Source organism: Alexandromys fortis, unplaced genomic scaffold, assembly GCF_014885135.2.
Source record: "Alexandromys fortis isolate MF-2015 unplaced genomic scaffold, M_Fortis_MF-2015_v1.1 scaffold_9, whole genome shotgun sequence".
Taxonomy (NCBI): domain Eukaryota; kingdom Metazoa; phylum Chordata; class Mammalia; order Rodentia; family Cricetidae; genus Alexandromys; species Alexandromys fortis.
In genome coordinates this window covers 17,669,277-17,684,468 of record NW_026067892.1, presented here as the reverse complement: position 1 = coordinate 17,684,468, position 15,192 = coordinate 17,669,277, and the positions used below count along the sequence as shown (strand labels likewise).

The following is a 15,192-nucleotide window of genomic DNA, read 5'->3' as shown; positions in this document are numbered from 1 at the left end:
TGGGAGCTGTTCCGTAATGTGCTAGTAGCAAACAGATTAGTTAATCAGCCATGATTTATTCATGACGAATTAATTATGCCTGGTTGTGCACTTCTGATAGCTAAATGGAGCTGTAAAGGCGTTATTTTATTAATTGTCCTGGTGCTAATTGCAGACACAGAAGGATCACTAATTAAGCATGCAAGCTGTATGCAGGACAAGTTGGGTTGCTGAGGCCACAAAAAACAAACAAAACAACTCACCATTTTTTTTAAAAAGGGGGGAACCAAAACAAACTTTATTTTGTGCAACATTGACGAGTTCTCTTGGCTTTATTAATTAATCACAGGATTGCCTTTCAGCAGGAATTGGCTCCATACATCAATGTACAGTGCTCTCTGGTTAGTCCTTATTAAGGGGGGCACGTTGTTTGGTCACATGCTACTGTCTGTTTATACTTCCGTCTGTTGGCGATGATTACCCTGGTTTGCAGTTTGGGGCTTTGCATGAAATTGGTATGAACAGGGGGCTGGAGAGATGGCTCAGTGGTTAAGAGTGTGTCTGTGCAACCCTGAGAAATGGGATTTGGATCCCAGCACTCATGTAACAGACTGGGGGGGGGGTCCCAGAAATAACCGTAACTCCAGCTCTGAGGGGGGCGGCTGGAGAGATAGCTCAGTGGTTAAGAGCATTGACTGTTCTTCCAGAGGACCTGAGTTCAATTCCCAGCAACCACATGGTGGCTCACAACCATCTGTAATGAGATCTGGCATCCTCTTCTGGCCTGCAGGCATACATGGAGGCAGAACGTTGTATACATAATAAATAAAATCTTTAAAAAAAAACATTTATTTAAAAAAAAAAAACCTCCAGCTCTGAGGGATCCAACATGCTCTTCTGGCCTCTGCCTGCGCAGGGATATGCAACCCCACATGTACACAGACACATAACTAAGTAAAAATCAATCTTGAAGAAGCAGTATGCTTGTCTTTGTCTTTTCTAGACTCCCACACGCTTTACCGAGGCACCACCCCTTAGAATGGAATTACGGAGCAGTGGCTTTAACCTGTGTAATAGAGACACTGTCAAGTGGCTCCCTAAGGTAGGCGAAAGGGCTGGATGTGTAGCTCAGTTGTTGGAGGGCTGTAGCACAAATTCTAATTGGTGTTAATAATAAAAACCCAGAGTCTCTACCAGGGCGTGAAAGCTGAGAGATCAGAGAGTCAGTGCAGTCAGCCACTAGAGAGACTTTTGACCTCTACCAAATCCTCAGACTGAAGGGACAATTCTATCTTTACCAGTTCTCAGATTGCCATCCTTGCCAGCAGCTGCCCACAGTGAGTCTCTGCCTACTCGGCTTCACCAGCCTGTTTCCTCTCTTTGCGCCAGCATGCTGTACAGTTACTGTAACTCCACAGCGCCTGTGCTGTGAGATATCATGAAAATACATAAATTAACTAGATAAACAAAATTAAAATAGTTAACAGTAAGGGCTGCTGCGACGGCCCCGCAGGGAAGGCACCTCTACTGTGAGGTAGCTCAGGAGAGTTCAGTCTGCCGTGAAGGCTCCTGGTAGAAGCTGTTCACACTTGAGTGTGAAAAGCTCTTGAAAATCATGTTGGAAATTTGCTTTAGATCACACAGAACTTAGAGATCAGTGTGGAGGACGCGAAGATTGTAGCCATATTTTGTCAAGGGTTAGTCTTCCCTTTGCGTGTCTTTTTTCACTCACCGTAGCAACATGTACTTTTAGTATGAGTCTAACATAACTCTCACTAGCTTTATTCCCAGGTTTATGGCTGTCCTGGAACCTACTCTGTAGACCAGGCTGGCCTCGAACTCACAGAGGTCAACATGGGCCTTGCCTCCCAAGTGCTGTGATTAAAGGCCTGTACAAGACAGGTTTATATTTTTTTTTTAAAGATTTTATTTATTTATTATGTACATAGTGTTTCCTTGCATGTTTGCCCACAGGCCAGAAGAGGGCACCAGACCTCATTACAGATGGTTGTGAGCCACCATGTGGTTGTGGGAATTGAACTCAGGACCTCTGGATGAACAGTCAGTGCTCTTAACCTCTGAGCCATCTCTCCAGCCCAGGTTTATATTTTTTAAACATTATAATGGACGTTATTTTAGCGAGGGATGTAACTCCATTGGTACAGTGCTCAGTGTATGCAGGGTGTACAGTGCTGAGCATATGCAGGGCGTTCAGATAAACCAGGCACGACAGCTCAAGCCCTGCACCCCAGCTCTGGAGAGGCAGAAGCAGAAGGAGCAGAGGCTCAAGGTTATCTTTGAGTATGTGAGTCCGAGGTCAGCTTGAGATCCATGAGACCTCATCTCAAAAATTAAAGTAAATGAATCAACAAAAGGACCGGTGAGCTAACTCGGCAGATAAAGGCGTTTGCCACCAAACCTGGCCATCTAAGGTTAATCCCCAGGACCCACATGGCAGAAGGACAGAACTGATTGCCACTTATTCTCAGACCTCCACGCCTGCTCTATGGCACCAGACCACAGAAACACAGGCTAGATAAATAATAAAAATCAGGTGTACTCGTGAGGATTTGTGTAGGGGTATGTGCACACGAGCCCAGAAAGAAGTCTCCATAGCTCATAACTCTGGTATCCTTCGAGGCCACAACTAGCATCATGTGGACAGTGACGAGGTCTCCCGCTAGCTGAGCTCCTTCTATGAGAGCGGCAGCCTCTAAGTGCTGGGTACTGAGCATGGTCAAACCCAGGGAAGCAGCTCCCTGGATGGCCAGTGCCTGCGTGTGTGTATATAAGGTGAGGGGGAGCTGGCAGAACTGTTTTGGAAAGGAGTAGAAGGATCGGCCTTGTTGGAAAAGGTGTGTCCCTGAGAGTGGACTTTGAGCCATCTTGATGGCCCCTTGTTTTGTTCTTATAGAAGCAAAGATGCTTTAGAACTTTGTCACCAGACACATGGATCATCATCACAGAGGGTTGAGAAAACTCAGCCGGCTGAGCCAGAGACCAAAAACGTGTAAATGTCAACTTCCAAGGTCTTTGTGGGTTCCTACCCATGCTATGCGGGGGAGATAGGCCACACGCTCTGGGGAGGCCAGCGTGGCTGTGGCTAGGGATGCGTGGTCTGTGACTTTGGGTAGTAGCCAGTCGAGGTTATTGCAATACCGCTGGGCCAGGTTATTTTAAGGTACAGTAGACAGTTTGTGAATTTCACCAGCCAACTGGAGGCTCTCCCCAGCTAAAGTCATGATTTCAGCATAAAAGAAGGGCTAAGTTAAAAGCCAGCACCTGTTCTTCTAAACTTGCTTTTCTGCAGGTACCGGCCCCAGAGGGTCGGCAGATGGTTCTGTGTTTCGAAGCCTGACCTCAGCAGCCCTTCATCAATCTTGAGCTGGTTGACTCTCTCAGGCTTCCCAGGGTACCCGAGATATCTTTGATGTAGTTACTACCTGAAGACCAATTAATTAGCCCACACTGATTCTGTTCCTTTTTCCTAACAAAGCTAGGAAGCCCTGGCTCAGCCGGCCTGGGGCAGCTTTATGCAAACTCATTAATTACTGTCACACAAGACATGGGCACCTCTAGAAGACGGAGGAGAAAGCATCCTTTGCACCTTGGAGAACTGGTGACCTCCAAGGGCTGCAGCTAGCGCCCCTGTGCCGAAGGCTCTGCCGTAGGGCTCCCCATATGTAAAAACGTCCATCCAAAGCATTGGACCTACCAGCCATGCTTCCCATCCCAGCCCACTGTGGCTGCCTGGTGCTCAGGAGGGAATCGCTACCTAGCACTCTTTAAATGGTTTTCCTTTTAGATTTATTTTATATGCATGAGTGTGTACCACAAGAGAGCCTGGGAGTTACAGATGGCTGTGAGCCACTCTGGGTAGTCAGAATTGAACCCAGGTTCTCTGAGCGCAAGAGCAACAAGTATTCAACCACTGAGCCCTCTCTGCAGCAGCTAACTCTTGGTTTTTTTTTTAAAGTAGGAGCTTCATTTACTTTGTGTTTGGAGTCAAAAGGATTGCACTGCTTTTTTCTTTCTTTACATTTATTTATATATTTGTGCGCCTGTGTGTGTGGGTGTGCACGTGTGCACGCTTACATACACACCACCATGCACACATGGAAGAGGATGGGGACAACCTACAGGCGCTGGCTCTCTCTTTCCATCAGGCGGGTCCTGGGGAGACTTGGCAGGGTGACGGGCACCTTTATCCACAGACTCCTCTTGCGGGCTGGGCTACTCTTCCGTGACAGAAGTGATCGATTGGCTGGCTTTTCTAGCAGAATGGTGTGGGGCACTCACTATGTCACCCACATGACAGCTCACAACTGTCTGTGACTCCAGCTCCAGGGCACTTGGCATCCTCACACAGACGTGCATGTAAGTAAAACATCAATGCATATAAAAGAAAAATAAATAATAAATAAATCATTGCACATTTTTTTAAATTGATTTTTATTGAGCTCTACATTTTTCTCTGCTCCCCTCCTTGCCTCTTCCCCCACTCCCCCTTCAACTCTCCCCCAAGGTCCCCATGCTCCTAATTTACTCAGGAGATCTTGTCTTTTTCTCAGAAAAAAATTTAAAGATTACTTTTGGTAACATGGCAGATGTGCCCTTGGTAGTGCAGGCTTCACTTTTTAATTTTGTTTCAAACATGCCCCCGCTCCCAGCCCCATGTCCATCACACACTTTCAACGGTTATCAACCCGCAGCCAACTTTGTTGCCCAAAGTGAAAAGTTCTGTCTCTTTGCGGGGGCTCGCCGGGCCCACTCTGCAAACCCACGTCCTGGTGCCTGCGTGGTGTTCGCCTGGCTGTCTCCCACTCCACTCTTGAGGACGGAAGCTTGAGAACACTTCAGTGGCGCGCTCTATTTTGCTTGATGGGAGAAATTCAAGGCGTCCTGGTGGCCAGCAAGACAAAAGCGCAGCTGTGCCAGGCTGCCGCCAAACTAGGGCATCTCTGGAGACTGTCTTCTCAAATTCTGGGAGAGTTTTAATCGCGTCACCAGCCGGCCTCACTCAAATGTCTCGAGAACAATCGTGGGCGCTGGGCTGTGGTGGGGAAAGACTGACAGCCTGGATTTGCATAAGCATGTATCCTAATTAGAATGTCAAAAGTTGGTGGCACAGGAGCGTCGGCGGTGCTCTGACTTCCGATCATTTTAATTTCCTTCCATTTCCCGCCATTACAACTGTCTCTGGCCGATATCAGGCCCTCTTTCTTTCCAAAGACAAAACAGGGGCCACTGGTAACTGGAGGGGCTGAACTCCGAGCGATTCCTCTGCAACTTTGTTTCTCTGCAAACTGGCAGCACCACAAATATCTAGATTCACAGCTGCTATCAGAAGCGAATACCCTGCTCTGAATTTACAAGTTCACTCTGCCCCAGCAGGCCAGAGGTGGGGAGCATGGGATCATCTTCAGGTTGTTTTGTCCCATGTGGGAAAAAAAAAGTAGCATCTTGGAATAGTCGCTGTGATTTTAATATCTGGCAGGAATAATTAATTGTTCAGATATACTCATCAGTGCACAGTGTCTTAAACTGTGTTGAGTATCTATGGCTATAGTAAGATTTGGAGAACAAAGGGGCTGAGAAGAAACAGGACTCTGAGTCTCAGGCGTAGAACCGCCCTGACCTATTTGAGATGTTTTAAGCACGCCTCAGTGATTCCCGAGTCTGCTTTCTGGGGTCCCAGTTTAATCAGGCATCCTCGGTTTTTCCGCCCTCATTCCCTCTCTGCAGCAGGAGGCCACCTTGTTAATGAGTTGAGGGTGGGACCATCCCTAATCTCCTGGGGATGGCTTCAGGCCCCAGAGTTAGATAAGAGGGTGACTCCAGCACCGAGGGACGTGGCTGGCCTCTCTTCTGCAACATATGGGAAACCTGCCAGGACTCAAGTTCCAGCGGCTACCATTAGCGGAGAGGCCTTCCCTGCTGGGAATACGCCCTGCAAAGTCAAGAGCTGACAGCCTTGCCAGGAGAGGCCAAGGCGGTTCTTAGACTAGATAGCATCTGGCAAGCTATGCCAATTGTAAATCAATGGCCCTCCCTGGGTGGGTTAATTTTATGGTTATTTGCACAAACTTACTTCTCCTAATGGGCAGGGAGGACGTCAGAGCATCTTCTCATTGTTCTGGTGGGGTGTGATGTCTTGGTAGTCCATGGACTAGCTGAAGTTGAGTCTGTTTCTTAGGGGTTAGTGCTGGAGCCTGGCTGTAAGGCTAAAGAGGATCGATGGGCTTGCCGGCCACTACACAAGTTCCAGGTTCAGTTTGAGACCTTGTCTCAAAAGAATAAGGCAGAGTGTGACAGAGTAGGACGCTCACGTGTCTTCCTCTGGCCTCTGTAGTGTGCATACAGGCTCACACACCTGCACACATACATGTGCATATACCACACATATACTCCCAGACACATACACACTAATGCAAAATAAAATAAAAGTGGCAGTGGTGGTGCCCACCTCCCTGAGACGCTGAGAGGATGAAGTAGGGTAATTTATTGAAAGGGCCTAGCCGGGCAGTGGTGGCGCATGCCTTTTATCCCAGCACTTGGGAGGTAGAGGCAGGCGGATCTCTGTGAGTTCGGGGTTTCGAGGCTAACCTGGTCCTACAAGAGCTAGTTCCAGGACAGCCAGGGCTATGCAGAGAAACCCTGTCCCAAAAATCAAAAAAAATAAAATAAAATAAATCAAAATATAACAAAAGAAAGAAAGTGCTTAACACAGTGTCTGGATTATTCATGAAGTTTTAAATAAATCTCTATTAGAAATAACAAATGCCAGGCAGTGGTGGCACATGCCTTTAATACCAGCACTTACGAGGCAGAAGCAGGGGGATCTCTATGAATTCGAGGCCAGCCTGGTCTGCAGAGTGAGTTCCAGGACAGCCAGGGCTACACATAGAAATCCTGTCTTGATATACTAACTAAATAAATAAATAAAATTTAAAAGTCCAGCAAGGGCTGGGGCAATAGCTATGCCGCTAGGGTTCTTGCCCAGTAGTCTGCACGGGCTAGAGAATGACCTGTGATGGCTGCACATTTGAGCACTCATTCAAATGGACAAGTTTACGTGCAATCAAAAGTAAAAGGAGAAATAGCAAGTAGCAGGCAGATAGAGAAGGTTGGAGTAGCCTGAGAGAGAGAGAGAGCGCGCATAAAGGTGACATCGTCAAACTGGGGGTTTACAACGTCCCTCAGAAACCCACACACCTGGAGCACTCAGGAGGTGAAAGCAAGGACGATCAGAGTTCAAGGTCATCCTTGGCCACAAGCGAGCTTGAGGCCAGCCTTAGAAACTGAGCCTTAGAGCTCAGTTTCAACGCCCCCCCCCCCGCCCCATATTTGAAAGGGCAGACAAGTTTAAATATACAGGGACGGAAGACTTGAGTGAGCAGCACTGGTTTTTTTTTTTTTAAATATTAAACTTTAACATTCATCAAGCTGGCTCAGTGAGTTAAAGCACTTGACACTAAGCCTGGTGACCTGAGTTTTATCCCCTGGTTCTACAAGGTGGAAGGGAAGAATCCACTCCGGAGTGCTGTCTCCTGACCTCCACAGGTGCACCATGGCCTGCGTACCCAGACACATACAAATACATAAATGTAATTTTTAAAACTTGGATTTGGGGGACCGGGAAGATGGCTCAGCAGTTAATAGCACTGCCTGCTTTTGCAGAGTACCAGGTACCCATCCGGGGGCTCACAACCCTCCACAGCTCCAGTTCCAGGGGATCCAGTCATACCCGTGGTGCACGCACAAACAGCCAAACGCTCACACATAGAAACATAGAAGTAAAATCATTTTTAAAATTGTTCAAAAACAAATTAGAATCTAGCATTATTAACTTCCTCATTTACCTTTTTTTTTTAACCAGGGAAACGAAGCCCCAACTGTCTTGCTACATTTGATTCACCTTGACACAAATTGGCTAATGTTTTGAAAGTGCTTCGTGCCAACTGCTGGATCTTTGAACTGGGTACAGTTATGGCAGTGACTTTGCTATGAGGAATATACACCCTGGAGGTGTTAATGATGACGAGGTTGGTCTCCTTAGCTGAACATCAGCTTCAAGTAAGAACTGCAGCCAACCGAGCACCCTGCGTGGGTTTACTGAAGACTCTAGCGAGACCATTATGTGTACACTTATGCCCTTCCCAGAGAGCTTACGATACACATGGAGCACCAGAAGGAAGCGATGACACCAATTCTAGATTATTCAGTTCTGTTTCTTGTGCCTAGAACAATCCCTGGCACCTAGCAAGTCGATAAATCACCCCTGAGTGCACAGCCGTGTGAAACAAGAAGGCTGGTGTGTCGTTGTCAGTGGCTACAGGAGGGAGGCACTCAGATATCTCCTAATGGATTCCACTTAGCCTTATGATACAGTATCATATTGTTTTAACTTCTCCTTGTTGGAGGGGGCTGAGGCATGGCCAAGGAAAAGCCGCACTGGATGGTGAGGATGAACTTCTAGAAGCCCAACTTCAAACTCCAGACACCAGAGTGTCTAGACATTTAGAATAACTTCAGCCAAGGTGCTTAAACTGCTGATGGAACAAAGAAACAACAGTAACAAGGTGAACAGACACCCCCTCCCACAACCTGGGAACGGACATCAGTGGCTGGCCGGGGCCAGTGTAGCCTGGGCTTTTAGTGTGGTCTGGCTGACTCAGGAGCAACCTAGACGGTAATGAGAGCATCCTTTGGGGCAGGCAGCCACCTGCTCACTGGAAAACAGCGGATGTCATGCTTTCGGAGCAGGAACAAAGGCAGCAAGTTTTTGCCCGTGGCTTTTGGAGGACACAGTTTCCCCCTAAGAGGTTGTTAGCAGAAGGAAAAAGAATTGGGTTGTTATGAGAACAGGGACCACTCTCTGGTCTCTGGTTTCCTCGCTTCTTTTCATTCACTCAACCTTTTCCGTGTATTTATTTACTGTTGTTTTTGATTATGTTAATCTTAATGAATTTATTTATGTGTGCATGTGTGTGGTGGTCAGAGGGCAGCCTTCAGGAGTGACCGCCTTCCATCATGTGACTCCAACTCATCAAGCTTGGTAGCAAGTATTTTACCTGTCGAGCCTTCTCACTGGCTTTGTGTGTGTGTGTGTGTGTGTGTGTATGTGTGTGTGTGTGTGTGTGTGTGTGAGAGAGAGAGAGAGAGAGAGAGAGAGAGAGAGAGAGAGAGAGAGAGAGAGAAACAGGGTCAACCAACTAGGTAGCTCATGCTATCCTCAAACTCAGGACTCTTCCTGGTTCAGCCACCCCAGTGCTGGAATTGCAGAATGGCACACCATGTCCAGCTTCCAGCGATGTTTCTTGGGCATCTACTTTGCCCTAGACATACGTCTAGGTGCTGAGAAAGTAGTTCAGAGCCACACAGAGGAAGTTCCTGAATCACAGGAGTTCCCAGACACAAAAGGGAGGAAACAGAACATCAGAAAGAACCAGCCGGGCATCTGGGGACATCACATTTGAAGCCGCAACAGCAAGTATGAGGGACATTGAGCTGGAGGCAAGCTTTGGCCGGGGCAGGGGGGGGGTGACAAGCAAACTTTGGGGGGCAGCAGTTAGAGGGCAGAAAGCTGTTGGAGATGAAGCTGTTTATGTCAGATAAGGATGATGAAATTTCCCTTCAGGAAACGAGTTGTATTAGGAAAGATGCCCTCAAGACCATGGGAGCTATGATAGGCTTTATGGAGGGAAAGCATGAGGAAAAAGTACAATATGTCAGAGACATAGATCCCTTTAAAACCTGGAGTAGCCAGCAGGGAGGCAGAGGCAGGTGGATCTCTGTGAGTTCAAGGTCAGCCTGATCTACAAAGCAAGTTCCAGAGCAGCCAGGGAGGCTACACAGAAACTCCGTCTCGAAAAACAAACAAACAAACGAATAAGAGAGCCAACTGTTATGGAGAGCGAGTCCAGAGGAGAGTTAGACAAAGGAACCTGTCTGGCTTTTCAGGGTGTGCTGTAAGTTTTACACCAAGTGATTTAGTCTTGTCTGGAAGGAGCCTGGAGGGGTCAGGAACTGGGAAGGACGGTAGATCAGTACAGCATGGCTTAACTCTCTGGGGGAGATGGTTCGGTGCATGAGATCATGTGTTGCACAAGTATTGAAGACCTGAGTTCAAATCCCAGCATCCACATGGTGTGACCGCATGTGTGCAGCCTCAGGGCGATTGTGGGCAAAGACGGGGCACTGGTCTGGGGCTTGCTGGCTGCCAGTCTAGTTCAAGGATCAGGGCAAGATCCAGCCCCCAAAGAGTAAGGAGTGGCAGAGCTGGTCTTCAAGCTTATTCTCAGGGGCAATGTAAGCACCGCCTACCCTCTCCTCCTCCTGTGGCCCCAAAGACAAACCAAGGAACGATTGCCCCATGGTTCACTCTTCTCTCAGGGGTCTGTGCCCACTGTCCATCACGACTGCTCAGGTGTGGGATAACTGTTCTCTCGATGTCCTCCAGGACACATTTGGAAGGTGTTACTAGATGCCCATCAAGACCCTTTATTTTAGCTAAATGGCGCAAACCTTGGGTCAATTTCCTGTCGCGTGTAGCTTGTGAATCAGTGTTTCTTTTTCCTTCTCTTTATTATACGCTTTTGAGTCTCTGGTGGGTGGGGCCAAAACCTTACCTACCCTGGATACACAGTTTGCAAAACCACATATCTTATTAATACCGTGAACAATAATGGGCAGAGATAATCCACAGTGCATCCTAGAGGACTCTCCAGGGGAGAAGGGGGAGCTGAATGAATACGAGGAACAATAGCACTAACAAAGCAGATTTCCGTGAAAACCTTAAAAGGCATAATTGACGTTTTGAAAGACTGCTGTCCCCAACACGACTGTCAGGACGCAAGAGTGACAGGGCCGAGTGGTTCTGTGCGGAGGTCTGTGTCCAACATCTGTCACTCTAAAGATCATTAATGTTCAATTGCATCCCATTGTCTTCAAGTTGTTCGACTTCATTTTGCTGTCAGCGCTTCAGCCGGGGGATTAATGAACTATTTATGGAGGGGAGGGCGGGGCTTGAAGTCAGGGTGATGATGGTCTTGAGTTGTAGCTGAGGTGCTGGAGGGGAAGCAAGTCCAAGTTAAAAGGCTCTTGATTTGTATGAGCTTGTAGATGACTTAATCGAACAAAAATATCTGAGAAGATTGCTGACATGCTCATGTTTCAAAAGCAGAGAGAGCTTACACAGCCCTTCCTGAGATATCCAGAAGGGACTGCTGGATTGAAACCATTTGGAGCCTGTTTCTTTGCCTCTTGATTCCTTTGAAACACAAGAAACAAGTTGGGATGAGAGAAAGAAAATTACAGGTTTCTCTGTAAATCTAGTAATTGTCAGTGGTGGACTCATGTTTTGTTACTGTTCTTGAGGACAGACGACATACTTGAATATTGAGATCCATTAAGAACTATTTCTGAAACTCACAAATCACTTAGATGGTTCCATTTTGCACATGAAGATACTTTATTGCATTTAAATGCTAAGTAATGAGGTGATTGCTTATCGTTTCAGTGTGTGCCCCACAAACATCAAGGAGCAAGGAAATGGAGTAGAGACGCTGAATTAATCTGCCAAGGTCTTGGAACCTGGGAAACTCAGTCACATGATTAGAAAATAGTACATTAGAAAATAGGTACATTCGTTATCTTTGACTATGCTGCAAATGGTTTCATTGAAACCTATTTGCAGAGTCCCATTCCAGGCCTGTAAGAATATCAGGACTTCCCAATTTGTCTGAATTGATTTAGTCAGTTAAGTGAAAATGTGGATATTTTGCAATGTAAAATTGCCACTTCTCAACAAAGCAAAAGCTTGCTAGACTTCAGATACACCTCACAACGTCAAAACCAACATCTTCACGCAAATGATTTCTACTTAAGCATTTAAAACCCCAGGCTTCATATTTGATATGTAAGCTGCCCGCTGGTATGGGAAAAGACGGGCCACGCTCTCCCTCCACCCCCACCTTGTTATTCTATTGGGGACAGCCAGGCCAGGCCACTCCAGATGGTGTGTTAGTTAGCGTTGGACATAGCTTTGGAGAAACTTCAACAGACGAAGGCAGTAATGTCAGGATTTTGCTGTGCGTCGCCCTCCCTCCCCCCTGCAGTTCCCAGGGTAGGAAGGTGCTGAGACGGAAGCGGAGGGACGCCCGCCCACCTGCCACCACCTGTTCCCTCCTTGAGCCCTAGGCTATAAATTCTCCTCCCTCACCGCTTCATCCAGCGCTCTCCGACTTCTAGACGTCTATTGGGAGGGGTCCGAGCGGTCTGCTAAGGTTTCATCACCCCGAAAAGCAGTCTCAGGCTGTTCCAGAAAACTGGAAGGGCCTTCTCTCCCACCCTCAGAACCGCCCGCAGCAAACAGCAAGGAAGTTTCCTCCTTTTTCAACTTCATGTGGTTGGGGGGAAATGACATTTCCCTGAGCATCCCTTCCAACTGCATTTGAGCAAGGGAAGCGGCATCAGCCTGGCTACCGAGCAGCACAGAAGCCAGGATCCCACACTGCCCACTGTACAGACTGCACGTGAGTCACTCCGTCTGTGACTTATTCTCTCCCGGGAGCCAAGTAGAGCGGCAGCGTGGATGAAGTCGGCCTGCAAACCCCATGGCTCTCCGGCGGGAGCGCGCGGCGCGCCTCCGTGCGCAGTTGCGGTCGAGCGCACCGGGCCCGGGCGACTGGAGAGCGCGGCGCGCAGGCGCCTGGCGGCTAACGCGCGCGAGCGGCGCCGCATGCAAGGGCTGAACACGGCGTTCGACCGACTGCGCAGGGTGGTGCCGCAGTGGGGCCAGGACAAGAAGCTGTCCAAGTACGAGACGCTGCAGATGGCGCTCAGCTACATCGTGGCTCTCACGCGCATCCTGGCCGAAGCCGAACGGGACTGGGTGGGGCTGCGCTGCGAGCCGCGGGGTCGAGAACACCCCTACCTCTCCTTCCCGGGTGCCAGGCTGCAGGAGCCGGAGCCGTATGGCCAGAGGCTCTTCGGCTTCCAGCCCGAGCCCTTCCCCATGGCCAGCTAAGCCATAGGGTTTTTAGGGTGGCCTGCGAATCTTAGGGAGAGAAATCAGTCACCTTTCAGGTTAATTTCCTTCGCCTTTCAGACCCGCGGATGAAATCATTTTATTGCCCTCCTTCCTCCGCTTTTCTTGTGTTTTGTAGATACCATGAATGGACATTGTGAATGACTTTGGGCTGCTGTGAAAACAATGCCCGACCACTTTTAGTTTAAGATGGGGGGGGGGAGGGTCTAGCTGAGTTGGTAGAGTGCTTGCCTAGCATGCACAAAGTCGTGGGTTCGTGCCCCAGCGCTGCTTAGGCAGAGGTTGGGATCACGCCTGTAATCCTAGCATCATTCGGGAGGGGGCGGAATATATATGGGACCCTGTCTCAAAGAAAACTCCTTTATTGATTGGCATCGGATTGCATTAGACTCGTCCTGAGTCATCCGACAAATAGCTACCTTCTTAAACTTTGCAAGTGAAGTTGTATTAGGTGTCTTGTGTATGTTCGGGGCAGCTACCTTGTGTAAACGCATTTATGCTCCGTATATTGTGTGTGCATGCATCAGGTAGAGTCGGATTTTTATTTTCAGGGGGGAGGGGCCTGGTAGAGTACTTGAACATGAGCGCTCTGTATTTTTTTAACTGGGTACACATTAAAATATAGATTTTGTAAAAACACAACTGCTGTGAGTGTGTTTTAAACGTACATGTTTACTAGATTTCTGGAAACACTCATGACCTGTTGGGGCGGGGGAGCGGATGCTGAGGGCTTCCCTGGTATAGACAGGGTGTGTTTTAGCCCACCACATCTGGTGTGGTGGCGTCACCATCGTGTCTAGTCAGAAGAGAGCAAGCGATGCATGTGGAATTGGTTTGAATTGGTTTCACAAGTTTGATTAGCCATGAACCCTTCATCTAGAGAGGCTGTGGTCAACAGCATGTGTGAATTTGAGGAATACCTGTGCAGAGCTAGGAAAAGCAGAACCCTGAAGTTACCCATGCACGCGGAACTTCTCACACGCCAGCAAAAACAACAGCCCCTAAATACTTTTGATTATAAATTCCAAAGCCCAACTAGTACACAGTTTTGTGTATTAGATAACTCTGGTTTGATAATTGGGATATTGCCATCAAAATTCTGTTCTTAGCTTAGTACAAGCTGGGGATGCAGCTTAGTTGGTAGAGTACCTACCAAGCCAGGCCCCTGGGTTCTAGTCTCAGTGTGGTACGAAGTTACAATCCCCGGCACTCAGGAGGTAGGGGGAGGAGGGGAGTTCCCAGTCATCTTTGGCCACATAGTGAGTTTGAGACCAACCTGAGCTACATGAAACTCTGTCTTAAAAAGAAAAATAAAATCCATTGAGGGAACATGTCTATCCTAAAGAAAAACAGAAACAAAACAAAAACAAAAACAAGTCTGGTTATTGTGGGCCCCCACTGGAAGACTGTGGCCAAGGGCGGAGGTGGGGGTGGGGCGCCCTTTTCACCTGCTGCTCATTAATAATTTGACTTTGATTCTTTACTGCAGATTACAGAGCAAAATGCTTAACCTACTGACTCCACAACTCTTAGAAGATGCTATGATAAAACACACACACACACACACACACACACACACACCCCTTTGTGAAGTCAACATTCATATACCATCAGTCACCGGGATTGTCTTTATCCCACTGAAGTCCTGTCAGCTACAGCACTTCGAAAATAATTTTCTTCCTTTTTAAAAAAATCCATTGACTCCTAATGCGGCGACACAGCATAGGGGCGGCTTTTTCTCAACGCAGCACTGATATTGTCAAGCACCTGCTTCTTCCCAGAGTTAGGAAGCTCTATCCCTCCCCAAACCTACACAGCTGGAAGAGTCGTGCCTGTGCTGACCCCGGGGCAGGACTGCAGGTTCCTGAACCCTTCAGCAGTGCAGGACCAGTGATAAGAGAGCTGCTGAGGGGCACTGGGCAACTAGATTAACAACCGGTGGTGGTGGGAAGCATCCCCCCTCCCCAACAATACTTGCTTATCTTTAGTGTGTCTTAGAAAAGACTGAGGTATTTTGCTTATTTAGCAGTTAAACCAGCACGCAGGAAGCAGAGGCAGGTAGATCTCTGTGAGTTCAAGGCCAGCCTGGTCTATCTAGTGAGTTCCAGGACGGTCAGGGCTATACATAGAAACCCTTGGGAAAAAAAAAAAAACAAACTAAA

General features: G+C 47.9%; 1 protein-coding gene across 1 annotated transcript; it reads left to right on the top strand.

The window, feature by feature from the left end:
- The first annotated feature begins 12,574 nt into the window (after window positions 1-12,574).
- Window positions 12,575-13,009, top strand: Atoh7 (atonal bHLH transcription factor 7). The gene has a single exon (XM_050137909.1). It carries the CDS (start codon window positions 12,575-12,577, stop codon window positions 13,007-13,009), a length of 435 nt encoding a protein of 144 aa, XP_049993866.1.
- Window positions 13,010-15,192: the final 2,183 nt, after the last annotated feature.